General features: G+C 50.4%; 1 protein-coding gene across 1 annotated transcript in view; it reads left to right on the top strand.

The window, feature by feature from the left end:
- HSD11B1 (hydroxysteroid 11-beta dehydrogenase 1) overlaps positions 1 to 14638 on the top strand; it is a 636303-nt gene that overhangs the window by 49439 nt on the left and 572226 nt on the right. Inside the window, exons 3-4 of the mRNA XM_068266224.1 lie at positions 259 to 402; positions 495 to 554. Of these exons, the coding sequence (XP_068122325.1) occupies positions 259 to 402; positions 495 to 554 (204 nt within the window). The remainder of the gene's footprint in view (positions 1 to 258; positions 403 to 494; positions 555 to 14638) is intronic.

The raw sequence follows: 14638 nt of genomic DNA, 5'->3' as shown, positions 1-14638 counted from the left end.
GGTAATAAAGACTTCTATGTGTGATTTTATTAGTAGTAATCATTAACAAACTGTTCCCCATCACCTCCTTGCACTTCTGATACTGTGGTTGGCCTTGGTAGTTTTTGGTGTCCCGTATTAATATTTATGTATAGAGCGTTTGGGGGGCCCACTCTATTGACCATGTGTTAACTGAAAACATAAACTGACAGGTAATTGTGACTTACAATAGGCAATAAATGTATAACATGCTGATATTGTCATGTGTGTACTCCACAGAAGCAAAAGCTAAAAGACAGAGGCAGCATGCCAGAGCGCGTCAGAGCCGCCAGGAGGAGCTGCAAGTGGAGGAGCAGCAGGATGGGGAAGGTGTGGTAGTGGAGAACACCCCACAAGAAGTGGAGGAGGAAGTTGATGTTGAAGGTACTTATAATGTTAACTCATTGTTTTGTGATATATGTAATGTATTTTCACTACATTCACTAATGTTATTTTTCCAATCTTTATTTCCTCAGACTCAGACATGGACCCAGCACAAGAGGACGTAGTGTGCGCTATGGATGATGTGGCAGTTGGTAAGTAATCCAAATAGACATGTCTGTTATAAGTTACTGTTTTAGGTGTGTTGCAGTGCGCATCTTGAACAATATACACAACCTTAATAAAGTAACACCACAACATATGTCACATCTGCATCTTCACATAAGTGTTTTAATCAGTAACTATTTTTTGGTCCTGTTCAACAGTAGCAGCAGTACCACCACCAGCATCACTATTCCCTGGAGAGCACACAGCACAAGGTCCACATAGTGTATTTAAGTGACAGCATACATTGGCCTTGATTCACTAAACCGTGCAAACTGTTGGCACGCTATTGCAAACAAATATCACTTGCATGCTAACAGTTTGCATGGTTGAGTGAATCAACCCCATTGTGTGTTTACACAGGTGTTTTTTTAGGTCACCTTTTGTTTAGGGTATGTCACCAGGTAAAGGGCGCAGGAGGCTAGTGGACAAATCGGGCGCCGCCATTCACTCCTATAATAATTATCGTTTACTGGGCGCCGAACAGGAAAAAAGGGCGCCCGAGAATAATAACGTTTTCCAACGGCGCCCAAAGATTTTTCATGTTTTATAACTGTTTGTGATGATTTACGTTTCTTATTTCAATAAAACTTTTTTAAATTTTATCCCTTACTGTTTGTAAAACATTATTATTCACGAAACAAAGCGATCAGTACGTAATGTAAATTGTAATATATTTTATCCCTTACTGTTTTTAAAACATTATTCTACACACAATACAGTGAGCACTAAGGAGGGTCTTAGGTTTAGGCACCAACAGGGGTGTCTTAGGTTTAGGCACCAACAGGGGTGTCTTAGGTTTAGGCACCAACAGGGGGGTCTTAGGTTTAGGCACCAACAGGGGGGTCTTAGGTTTAGGCACTAACAGGGGGTCTTAGGTTTAGGCACCAACAGGGGGGTCTTAGGTTTAGGCACCAACAGGGGGGTCTTAGGTTTAGGCACCAACAGGGGGGGTCTTAGGTTTAGGCACTAACAGGGGGGTCTAGGGGTTAGGGGTAGGTACAGGGAGGGTTACTTAGGCACCAACAGGGGGGGGTCTTAGGTTTAGGCATCAACAGGGGGGTCTAGGGGTTAGGGGTAGGTACAGGGAGGGTTACTTAGTAATTTTTTTTAAACGTTATTATATGTTTTACTATTTAAACTAAAGATTAACGTTTTTACAATTGCCGATTTAATGCACATTATTTAATGATTTATAACTTTATAAAACATTAATTTTAAACGAAATACAGTACAATACATTTTTAAACGTTATCCATGCTTATCGTTTAAAACCCCGCGCCCTTTTTTCCCAGCGCCCCTTTTTAACGTACGCATGTCACCATGTCCCCCATCCTGTACTCAATGTGTTATGTTGTAACGTTGGTGTAATAATAAAGATGATGCTGTGTTATGTACTCCACCACACACCACATTGCTGTGCAGCTGCCACTCATGGTTGACATGTTACATTTAATCATGTAACGTGTTATTACTTGTTGTATCCGAGAATGTTGACAAAAATTTACAACTGTTCTAACATCTGCATTGCACTGTATTGGAGAGGCAAGAGCACAGCTTATGTTGTGTTTGCATCTGCATGTCAACACTGTGCTAGGTGATTGACGGAAGGTGATCTTAAACATACTTTTTAAACAATCTTGCATTGGTTCTATTATATGGCATCCTTTTTTTTAGGGCTGGAACCCACAAGGGTGATTTTTTGAGCATTTAGGGAGCGCTTGAAAACGCTAGCATTTTGTAAAAATGCTCAGCTAATGTTAATGGATGGGGCAACTTCCACTGGAGCGATTGCGATTCCGAAAATCGCAAGCGCAGGACATGCAGCATTTTGGGAGCATTAGCGCTTCAATGTTAAGTATGTAATCGCTGTGCAATCGCTGTGCAAATGCTATGGCGAGCGTTTTGGTAGCGTTTTCAAAACGCAAAAAGTACCCAGAAGGCTTACTGCTTCCCAGAATGCTATAAGATAAGGTTTCTGTTTCCTGTTGACGTCTGGTGGCTGAACGGAAGTGTGACAGAACTGCAGGCTGTGTGGATAGAGCATTCCTCAGGAAAATGCCAAAGAAAAAGTGGTTCACAATGGAGGATGTCATCTCCAAAGTGCAGCCACATGATGTCCTGTACAACAAAAGCAACAGAGACAAAAAGTTAACCAGCTAGCCAACAAAATATGGGCCAAAATTACAAAAGAACTGTATGAGGAGGCTGGTTTGACATATATGAATATATGAATATGCTGCCACCCAACCTTCAGGATACTAAAAGTGTGTACCTTTTGTTTGACCAAATGATTTAAAGTGTCTCTCTCTCACAATATACATATATATATATATATATATATATATATATATATATATATCAGTGATGCTCATCTTTTTTCACTATTCGAGCTCGAATAGCGAGCTCGAATAGTATTAGCTATCCGGGCTGTGCTATCCGAGCGCACTCGGATAGCAAGCAGCTATCCGGAGATATCCTAGCTATCCGAGCTCGGATAGCGTCACGAGCTCGGATAGCGTCACGACAGACGTCACCTCGAGTCCTCACAAGCGAATCAGAGGGCTCCAAGCCCTCTGACTGTAGCCAATCACAGAGGGGGAGCCTGGCCAAACCCCCCTCTATAAATAGCGGACGCCATCTTGCCTCACTCGTCCTGCTTGCGACTTACTGACTGATTGTACTGAGAGAACTGCTCCAGTGCTTTTTGTCTGTGTGCAAGTGCATTGCTATTGTTCTAAACCTAGCGTTTTTACACTCCAACACTTGATCTTCAACTGTATTGCTTTGTATTGTAGATAAATTGTATTTTAGGCAGTTTAGGTTGTGTGATTAGGGACTAGGGAGGGAGAGTCTGTCACTGGTGCTGCTGCTGCAGGCCTGCAGCCAGCAGCTAGGCCCTGTGCCTGCCCTGCTCTGTGCTCTTGCTCTAGTCTCTAGTTACCTCACCTCACCTGTGCTCTCACCTGTCCTTACTGTACTACTTCTGTGTTAGATAGATATTGTACTATTTTATAGTTAGCAAGGCCCAGCTTTACTGCTATACCTGTCCTGCTGTATCTGCTCTCTGTAATCTAGTCACACCTGTTGTATTGTTTAGCTAGAATCTTCTATTGTTTAGTTAGTACTGTAGTGTACTCTAGTCTGTGTATAGGTACCGGCGTCCGTCACGGCGTTACCTAGGGTCTTTGTGTGCGCAGTCAGTGCACGTCTGCGCTGTCCGCACCCTCTCGTTAGTTCTACACCCGTCCTATTGTTTATTACTTCTATTGTGTATTTGCTGACTTGTACTGTAGTCTGTGTATAGGGACACCGTCAGTCAGCGTCAGCTAGGGTCTTTGTGTGTGCAGTGCGCACTCTCTCGTTAGCGCTACACCGATCTCTGCTGTAGAGTACACCTGTCCGTCACCTCACACACCCACCACCACCAGTCCCACCCCATTAAAGTACCCCACTTGTCCCACCCGCCTTTACATACATAAGTTTTTTTTTCATTTGTATAATATTAAAAATATACAATGTCTGGCACTGGCAGCCGCGGTCTGGGCAGGGGCAGCAAGGGCATCGCCAAGAGAGGAGGGCGTGGCAGCCGCGCCACCACCACCATGCGCAGTTCTGCGTCTGCACTAGTGTTGGGCGAACAGTGTTCGCCACTGTTCGGGTTCTGCAGAACATCACCCTGTTCGGGTGATGTTCGAGTTCGGCCAAACACCTGACGGTGCTCGGCCAAACCGTTCGGCCACATGGCCGAACGTTCGGCTAGCGCTGTGATTGGCCGAACGGGTCACGTGGTTCGGACCCGAACGCGCTCTGATTGGCCGAACTGTCACGTGGTTCGGGTAAATAAATACCCGAACCACGTCATATCTCCGCCATTTGTCTGTGGGTTTAGCTTTGGGTAGGCAGGCAGGGTAGTTCGCGCTCCAGCCACGCTAGCCAGGGTCCCCCCTGTCATTGTGGGAATAGTAGTACACCGCTCGCTCAGCCACACTATATAGCATTCTGTTTACTGCCACTCTGTGTACCTCGCTCAGCCACACTATATAGCATTCTGTTTACTGTTCTGTGTCTGCTGGGAATAGTGGTACACCGCTCGCTCAGCCACACTATATAGCATTCTGTTCACTGTTCTGTGTCTGCTGGGAATAGTGGTACACCGCTCGCTCAGCCACACTATATAGCATTCTTTTTACTGTTCTGTGTCTGCTGGGAATAGTGGTACACCGCTCGCTCAGCCACACTATATAGCATTCTGTTTACTGTTCTGTGTCTGCTGGGAATAGTGGTACACCGCTCGCTCAGCCACACTATATAGCATTCTGTTTACTGTTCTGTGTCTGCTGGGAATAGTGGTACACCTCTCGCTCAGCCACACTATATAGCATTCTGTTTACTGTTCTGTGTCTGCTGGGAATAGTGGTACACCGCTCGCTCAGCCACACTATATAGCATTCTGTTTACTGTTCTGTGTCTGCTGGGAATAGTGGTACACCGCTCGCTCAGCCACACTATATAGCATTCTGTTTACTGTTCTGTGTCTGCTGGGAATAGTGGTACACCGCTCGCTCAGCCACACTATATAGCATTCTGTTTACTGTTCTGTGTCTGCTGGGAATAGTGGTACACCGCTCGCTCAGCCGCACTATATAGCATTCTGTTTACTGTTCTGTGTCTGCTGGGAATAGTGGTACACCGCTCGCTCAGCCACACTATATAGCATTATGTTTACTGTTCTGTGTCTGCTGGGAATAGTAGTACACTGCTCGCTCAGCCACACTATATAGCATTCTGTTTACTGTTCTGTGTCTGCTGGGAATAGTGGTACACCGCTCGCTCAGCCACACTATATAGCATTCTGTTTACTGTTCTGTGTCTGCTGGGAATAGTGGTACACCGCTCGCTCAGCCACACTATATAGCATTCTGTTTACTGTTCTGTGTCTGCTGGGAATAGTGGTACACCGCTCGCTCAGCCACACTATATAGCATTCTGTTTACTGTTCTGTGTCTGCTGGGAACAGTAGTACACCGCTCGCTCAGCCAGACTATATAGCATTGTGTTTACTGCCACTCTGTGTACACCGCTCAGCCAGACTATATACCATTGTTTACTGACACTCTGTGTACACCGCTCAGCCAGACTATATACCATTGTTTACTGACACTCTGTGTACACCGCTCAGTCAGACTATATACCATTGTTTAGCGCCACTCTGATTCTGCTGGGAACAGTAGTACACCGCTCGCTCAGCCAGACTATATAGCATTGTGTTTACTGCCACTCTGTGTACACCGCTCAGCCAGACTATATACCATTGTTTACTGACACTCTGTGTACACCGCTCAGCCAGACTATATACCATTGTTTACTGACACTCTGTGTACACCGCTCAGCCAGACTATATACCATTGTTTAGCGCCACTCTGATTCTGCTGGGAACAGTAGTACACCGCTCGCTCAGCCAGACTATATAGCATTGTGTTTACTGCCACTCTGTGTACACCGCTCAGCCAGACTATATACCATTGTTTACTGACACTCTGTGTACACCGCTCAGCCAGACTATATACCATTGTTTACTGCCACTCTGATTCTGCTGGGAACAGTAGTACACCGCTCGCTCAGCCAGACTATATAGCATTGTGTTTACTGCCACTCTGTGTACACCGCTCAGCCAGACTATATACCATTGTTTACTGACACTCTGTGTACACCGCTCAGCCAGACTATATACCATTGTTTACTGACACTCTGTGTACACCGCTCAGCCAGACTATATACCATTGTTTACTGCCACTCTGATTCTGCTGGGAACAGTAGTACACCGCTCGCTCAGCCAGACTATATAGCATTGTGTTTACTGCCACTCTGTGTACACCGCTCAGCCAGACTATATACCATTGTTTACTGACACTCTGTGTACACCGCTCAGCCAGACTATATACCATTGTTTACTGACACTCTGTGTACACCGCTCAGTCAGACTATATACCATTGTTTAGCGCCACTCTGATTCTGCTGGAAACAGTAGTACACCGCTCGCTCAGCCAGACTATATAGCATTGTGTTTACTGCCACTCTGTGTACACCGCTCAGCCAGACTATATACCATTGTTTACTGACACTCTGTGTACACCGCTCAGCCAGACTATATACCATTGTTTACTGACACTCTGTGTACACCGCTCAGCCAGACTATATACCATTGTTTAGCGCCACTCTGATTCTGCTGGGAACAGTAGTACACCGCTCGCTCAGCCAGACTATATAGCATTGTGTTTACTGCCACTCTGTGTACACCGCTCAGCCAGACTATATACCATTGTTTACTGACACTCTGTGTACACCGCTCAGCCAGACTATATACCATTGTTTACTGCCACTCTGATTCTGCTGGGAACAGTAGTACACCGCTCGCTCAGCCAGACTATATAGCATTGTGTTTACTGCCACTCTGTGTACACCGCTCAGCCAGACTATATACCATTGTTTACTGACACTCTGTGTACACCGCTCAGCCAGACTATATACCATTGTTTACTGACACTCTGTGTACACCGCTCAGCCAGACTATATACCATTGTTTACTGCCACTCTGATTCTGCTGGGAACAGTAGTACACCGCTCGCTCAGCCAGACTATATAGCATTGTGTTTACTGCCACTCTGTGTACACCGCTCAGCCAGACTATATACCATTGTTTACTGACACTCTGTGTACACCGCTCAGCCAGACTATATTGCATTGTTTACTGACACTCTGTGTACACGGCTCAGCCAGACTATATAGCATTGTTTACTGACACTCTGTGTACACTGCTCAGCCAGACTATATACCATTGTTTACTGCCACTCTGATTCTGCTGGGAACAGTAGTACACCGCTTGCTCAGCCAGACTATATAGCATTGTGTTTACTGCCACTCTGTGTACACCGCTCAGCCACACTATATAGCATTGCGTACTCTGCCAGACAGTGTGTATATTGCTGGGATCAGTAATACTCCACTCACCGTCAACCACTATATGAGCTCAACATGAGTTCCCCAGAGACCTCCGCTGTGAGCAGCACTCCCAACAACAGCAACAGCCAACGCCCCACGCAAGCTATAACATCCACCCCAGCAGCCAGTGGTCAGCAGCAGCCCTCCCCGGAGGAAAACGTTGTGTCCATCGGTCCGTCGCCAGAGCGATTAATGAGGGCTGCCATTGAGGCGATGATGGGGCCTGATGTGGAGGAGGAGGTCTGGCTCAGGCCAGCATCCCAAGTTAATGTTGAGGACGATGAGGGGTCTGTGTCTGGGGATGTTGGGGTGGCAGAGGTGGTGGGTGGGTCAGACTCAGGAGAAGAGTTGTATGATGAGGATGATGATCGGGACCATCTGTATGTGCCTCAGAGTCCGACCCCGGAAAACATGTTGTATCGTGTGTTTAGGTACTAAAATCTGCGTTCCCTCCCAGTAGTGTTGGGCGAACAGTGTTTGCCACTGTTCGGGTTCTGCAGAACATCACCCTGTTCGGGGTGACTATATAGCAGACTATATAGCATTGTGTTTAATGCCACTCTGTGTACACGGCTCAGCATTGTGTTTACTTCCACTCTGTGTCTGCTGGGAACAGTAGTACACCGCTCACCCGCCACTGTATAGCATTGTGCTCTGTGTCGCTGCTGACAATAGTGGTACACCGCTCACCCACCACTGTATAGCATTTCTGTACTGCCACTGTACTGCTGCCAGTCAGCGTGTACTTTAAGGATAAGTGAAATGAGGAAGAAATCCGGTGAAAGAGGGAGGGGCAAGGGAAGAGGTGTTTCCCCTGACGGTTCACGTACAGGCCACAGGGGAGCACCCAAGAAAACCCACTCAATACCGCCCATGTTGTCCAGGACAACAACCCTCACAGATCCAAAAGAACAGGACCAGATAATTACTTGGATGACCTCTCAAGCGTCCAGCAGTGGGTTAAGCAGCACCAGCACATCACGCACGAGGTCCGAGTCCTCAGCCAGTTAAAGTCTGGGCTTTCTTTGAAGACTGCACTGAGGATGTTACCATGGCGATTTGCAAGGTGTGCAAGACCCGCCTGAGCAGGGGGAAAAGTATTAACAACCTCTCCACCACCAGCATGAGCCGCCACATTCTATCCAAACATCCCACTCTGTGGGCAAACGCGGCAGGACAGGGTACCACCAGCAACACTGCCTCCCTTGGGTTCACCAGACTCACCACCAGACCCGCCTCAGCAGCAGCAGTAGCCCAGCCATTGCGTGGTTCACAACATTCACAAACATCAGACGATGCTGACACTGTCACTTTCCGGACTAGTGCTCTTGAGGTCTCCCAGTGTTCATCAAACACAACAACCAACAGCCCTTCGGTGTGCAGCGCTACGGTTGAGTTGTCTGTCTCTGAGATGTTTGAGCGCAAGAGGAAATTGCCAGCAAATGACCCCCGGGCCGTGGCAGTATCAGCCAGCCAGCATAGCCAAGCTTCTGGCCTGCGAAATGCTGCCATATCGAGTGGTGGAGACAAACAGCTTCAAGGGCATGATGTCAGTGGCCATCCCACGTTACGTGGTTCCCAGCCGCTACCACTTTGCGCGCTCTGCAGTGCCTGAGTTGCATGAGCACGTGGTCAGCTAAATAACCCGAAGCTTGAAGAATGCCGTTGCCTGCAAGGTTCACCTCACCACTGACACCTGGACGAGTGCGTTCGGCCAGGGTCGATACATCTCCCTTACCGCGCACTGGGTGAACCTTGTGGAGCCTGGCAGCGATTCCTCACCTGCTACGGCGCGGGTGTTGCCCACGCCGCAAACAGCTGGATAACAACAGCAGCACCTACCTCTCTGACTCCGTCTCCTCCAACGCATCTCAAAGCTGTACCTCATCCGGAAATGCTAACCCAGCACCAGCAGCAGTAGGATTGTGGAAGCAGTGCAGCACAGCTGTTGGCATGCGTCAGCAAGCGTTGCTGAAGCTGATCTGCCTTGGGGATAAGCAGCACACAGGGGAGGAAATTTGGAGGGGAATAAAGGAACAGACGGATTTGTGGCTGGCACCGCTGGACCTGAAACCGGGCATGAAGCTAGACACCTGGCACGAACTGGCAATGTACGCAATAGAGGTGCTGGCTTGCCCGGCAGCCAGCGTTATGTCGGAACGCTGTTTCAGTGCTGCCGGAGGCATCGTCACAGATCGGCGTATCCGCCTCTCCACAGAAAATGCAGACCGTCTGACTCAAATTAAAATGAATCAATCCTGGATTGGAAACGACTACGCAACACTCCAGGACCCCAACCAAGTAACATGACCGATGAACATCTCGGATGGTTTAGCGTTTCCGGTCCCTGTTTATTGAACCTCTCATCTGTATTACATTTATGACTGCATGGCGGCAAAAAGCATTGCTGCTATATCCGCACGCTTTTTGTCCTCATGCAAGGCCTGGGTTGTTGTGTCTCACAAAGCGTGGCCTTCTCCTCCTGCGCCTCCTCCTGTTCCATCACGTGTGCTGCTGCTGCTGCTGGGTTACCGTTGCCGGTCCCTGTTTATGGAACCTCTTATCTTTATTACATTTATGACTACATGGCGGTACAAAGCATGCTATCCGCACGCTTTTTGTCCTCATGCAAGGCCTGGGTTGTTGTGTCTCACAAAGCGTGGCCTTCTCCTCCTGCGCCTCCTCCTGTTCCATCACGTGTGCTGCTGCTGCTGCTGGGTTAGCGTTGCCGGTCCCTGTTTATGGAACCTCTTATCTTTATTACATTTATGACTGCATGGCGGCAAAAAGCATTGCTGCTATATCCGCACGCTTTTTGTCCTCATGCAAGGCCTGGGTTGTTGTGTCTCACAAAGCGTGGCCTTCTCCTCCTGCGCCTCCTCCTGTTCCATCACGTGTGCTGCTGCTGCTGCTGCTGGGTTACCGTTGCCGGTCCCTGTTTATGGAACCTCTTATCTTTATTACATTTATGACTACATGGCGGTACAAAGCATGCTATCCGCACGCTTTTTGTCCTCATGCAAGGCCTGGGTTGTTGTGTCTCACAAAGCGTGGCCTTCTCCTCCTGCGCCTCCTCCTGTTCCATCACGTGTGCTGCTGCTGCTGCTGCTGCTGGGTTAGCGTTGCCGGTCCCTGTTTATGGAACCTCTTATCTTTATTACATTTATGACTGCATGGCGGTACAAAGCATGCTATCCGCACGCTTTTTGTCCTCATGCAAGGCCTGGGTTGTTGTGTCTCACAAAGCGTGGCCTTCTCCTCCTGCGCCTCCTCCTGTTCCATCACGTGTGCTGCTGCTGCTGCTGCTGCTGGGTTACCGTTGCCGGTCCCTGTTTATGGAACCTCTTATCTTTATTACATTTATGACTACATGGCGGTACAAAGCATGCTATCCGCACGCTTTTTGTCCTCATGCAAGGCCTGGGTTGTTGTGTCTCACAAAGCGTGGCCTTCTCCTCCTGCACCTCCTCCTGTTCCATCACGTGTGCTGTGGCTGCTGCTGCTGCTGGGTTAGCGTTGCCGGTCCCTGTTTATGGAACCTCTTATCTTTATTACATTTATGACTGCATGGCGGTACAAAGCATGCTATCCGCACGCTTTTTGTCCTCATGCAAGGCCTGGGTTGTTGTGTCTCACAAAGCGTGGCCTTCTCCTCCTGCGCCTCCTCCTGTTCCATCACGTGTGCTGTTGCTGGGTTAGCGTTGCCGCGTGGTCCCTGTTTATTGAACCACTTATCTTTATTACATTTATGACTGCATGGTGGTACAAAGCATGCTATCCGCACGCTTCTTGTCCTCATGCAAGGCCTGGGTTGTTGTGTCTCAAAGCGTGGCCTTCTCCTCCTGCGCCACCCTCCTCCTGTTCCATCACGTGTGCTGCTGCTGGGTTAGCATTACCGGTCCCTTTTCCTGGAACCTCTTATATGTATTACATTTATGACTGCATGCCGACAAAAAGCATGTTACCTGTGCAAAGAAAACAGACATTTCCCGCATTTAAAAGACAGTTTTCCCTTTGAAACTTTAAAATCGATTTTCTCAAAAACTATAAGCTCTTTTTGCTAATTTTTTTTTCCTCTTGTACCCACTCCCAAGGTGCACATACCCTGTAAATTTGGGGTATGTAGCATGTAAGGAGGCTTTACAAACCACAAAAGTCCGGGTCCCCATTGACTTCCATTATGTTCGGAGTTCGGGTCGAACACCCAAACATCGCGGCCATGTTCGGCCTGTTCGGCCCGAACCCGAACATCTAGATGTTCGCCCAACACTAGTCTGCACCAGTGGCTATTCCACCATTAGCCACTGGCCGTGGGCGCCTTGGCCGCCCAACAGCTGGGAGTCACGCTGCAGAGACACAGCAACGGCAGCGTGTGGCCCAGATGTTCCTCCCACCGCCAGGTCGTAGCCGTCCTATTGAGGAGAAGGACGCAGACGCTGTGGGGGAACTGATGGTGGATGAGCAGGCCACCATTAGCTCTGAAACCGAGTCCTCCACCCCCGCCACCACTCCTGTTCGCAAGAGCAGCAGCAGCCGCCCAGCACTGCCTGGGGAGCAGGAGGAGGAGTGCAGTTCTCCAGCCCCAGCGGGCGACACCAGCACCCTGTCACTCAGCACCTTCTTATGGACCCCAAGTACAGAGAAGGTATGGAGTGCTGTTGCGGATGAATTGGCAGAGGAAGGAATGCTCATGGGCACTTTGAGGGATGATGCTTTGGACAGTCAGACAGTGGTGACTGTCCATCCGCCCATGCATGCAGAAGGGGAGTTTGGGGGATCCCAGCAGGACATGTTTGTGGAGGGGGAGGATGATGATGACAGGGAGCAGGACAAAGATTGGTTGCCAGGTCCTGGGAGTGGGGATGTCATCAGCTCTGAGGAGGAGGAGGATGCGTCTGCGGGCCTTGCTAGAAGGATCAGCATCGCAGGCATGGGCAGGATCACAAGTGGGCGTGGTATGCAGGCCACACAGCGTGCTGATCAGGAGACGAGTTCTGCCAGTGCCACCACCAGCCGCACCAAGAAACCCCCCCCCCCCCCAACCACCACAGGGAGACCAGCGGCAGCAGCACCTTCCAGCCGAAGGGGCAACTTCACCTCCCCAATATGGAATTTTTTCACCCTTCCATATTTGGAGTGCAAGTATGCCACCTGCAACCAGCGCCGCAAGCAGCTCAGCAGAGAGAAGGAGCCCTCTGCGTTTGGCACCACCTCTCTGGTCAACCACCTTGCAGGGAAACACTTTCACGAGAATGAGGAGTTCGTGAAGTTGAAGGAAGCTGACAGTGGCAGACCCGCCACCACTGCGAAGCCGTCAGCAGCAGGAGTGCGTCAGCAACGCACTGCTCCTCCTCCCTCTGCAACTCCTGCCGCCGACACTGAGGCCTGTTTTGGCAGCCAGTCCTCAGTGGCCTCCTCTGCTCCATCCACTGCTTCCCGTGCCAGCAAAAGACCTCGCCAGACCCTGCTCAGCGACACCTTCCAGGGGGTGGTCAGGGTTCTGCCTCCCAGCAGCCGTCGCGTGCATCAGCTGAACGGCTTGCTGGCACGGGCCATGTGCTCCCAACTCCTGCCTTATTCCCTTGTGCAGGAGGGGAGCGACATGCGTGCGCTCCTGATGTGTGCAGCCCCCGATTGGCCAATCCCCAGCCGACATTATTTTGCACGCACGGCCATCCCTGCACTTCACCGCTCTGTGATGGCCAATGTCGGGAGAGGGCTGGAGCATGCGGTGGGTCAACGGGTCCACGTCGTCCTCGTGGAGCAGCCGGTTTGGGACAGGCCGCTATCTGTCCTTCACCGCGCATTGGGTCAGCTTGGTGGAAGGGAGTGAGGAGGGGGGAGCAGCATCGGCCGGCACTGCCAGAGCAGCAGCAGCACCAACAATGCAGTGGGTGGTGCCACCATGCAGGGTCAGCGGAACAGCAGCAGGTTCCTCTGATCCGCTTCCATCCTCCGCCACACCAGCCCAAACCCCCCGCCTCAGCAGCAGCGTGAAGCCCCGCCACTGCCAAGCGCTGCTGGAATTGGTCAGCCTGGGGAAGACCAAACTGACGGCGAACCACGTCCTGGCCAAACTCCGAGAGCAGGAGAGGAATTGGCTGACCCCCAGAGGCCTCAGAGTCGGAGAGGTGGTGTCCGACAATGGGGCAAACCTGGTCGCTGCCATCAGCAGGGGAGACCTGACCCACATCCCCTGCCTGGCGCACGTCCTGAACCTGGTAGTCCAAAAGTTCCTGCGGACCTACCAGGGGATAGACCGACTCCTTGAGGCGGCAAGGAAGGTTGTGCGTCACTTCCGGCACTCGCCTGCAGCCGTGGCGAGCCTGGAAGAGGTGCAGAAGGAGCTGCACCTGCCACAGCACCGGCTCATGCTCGATGTTCCAACTCGCTGGAACTCCAACCTGGCGATGTTGGAGCGTCTGGTTGAACAGAGGCAGGCTGTCAGCCAGTATGTTGCACGAGCAACAGTTGCCACTGCAACTGGGCGTGCCGCCACCAACCTCCCGTCCATCATCTCCACGGAGGACTGGGGGCACATGCAGCAGGTGTGCTCAGTCCTGGCACCCTTCCTGCAGGCAACCAACATGTTGAGCAGGGACCATGCAATGGTGTGCGAGTGGGTCACCTTGGTGTGTGTGTGCTGGACAGGGCCCTGTATGCACTGGTGGAAGAGGGAGCGGCAGCCTTGGACCAGCAGGAGCTGCAGGCAGCTTCACAGCTGGACTGGTGCGGGGGTGGAGAGAGGATGAGGTGGAGGAGGCAAAGGAGGACAGCAATGTCGGCTCTGGGGCTGCCGATGATGTGCCAACAGACGTGGCCAGACTGTTCCCAATGGCAGCGCACATGCTGAGGTGCCTGCGCAAGGACCCAAGGGTGATCCAGATGAAGCAGAGGGAGGACATCTGGATCTGCATGATGCTGGACCCACGTCTGAAGGGGAAGCTCAGCCAGTTCCTGCCTGCAGGAGGAGACCGTGCGCAACAAATGAGGGATTTGCAGCTGTCCCTTGTTGAGCGCTTGCAGGAAGCCTTCCCTGAGCCATCCACCCCCACTGTCCAGCCAGCACAGA

This window comes from Hyperolius riggenbachi, chromosome 2 (genome assembly GCF_040937935.1).
Source record: "Hyperolius riggenbachi isolate aHypRig1 chromosome 2, aHypRig1.pri, whole genome shotgun sequence".
In the NCBI taxonomy this organism is placed as follows: Eukaryota; Metazoa; Chordata; class Amphibia; order Anura; family Hyperoliidae; genus Hyperolius; species Hyperolius riggenbachi.
Note: the sequence above shows the minus strand (reverse complement) of the source record. Positions and strands in the feature narration are given on the sequence as shown.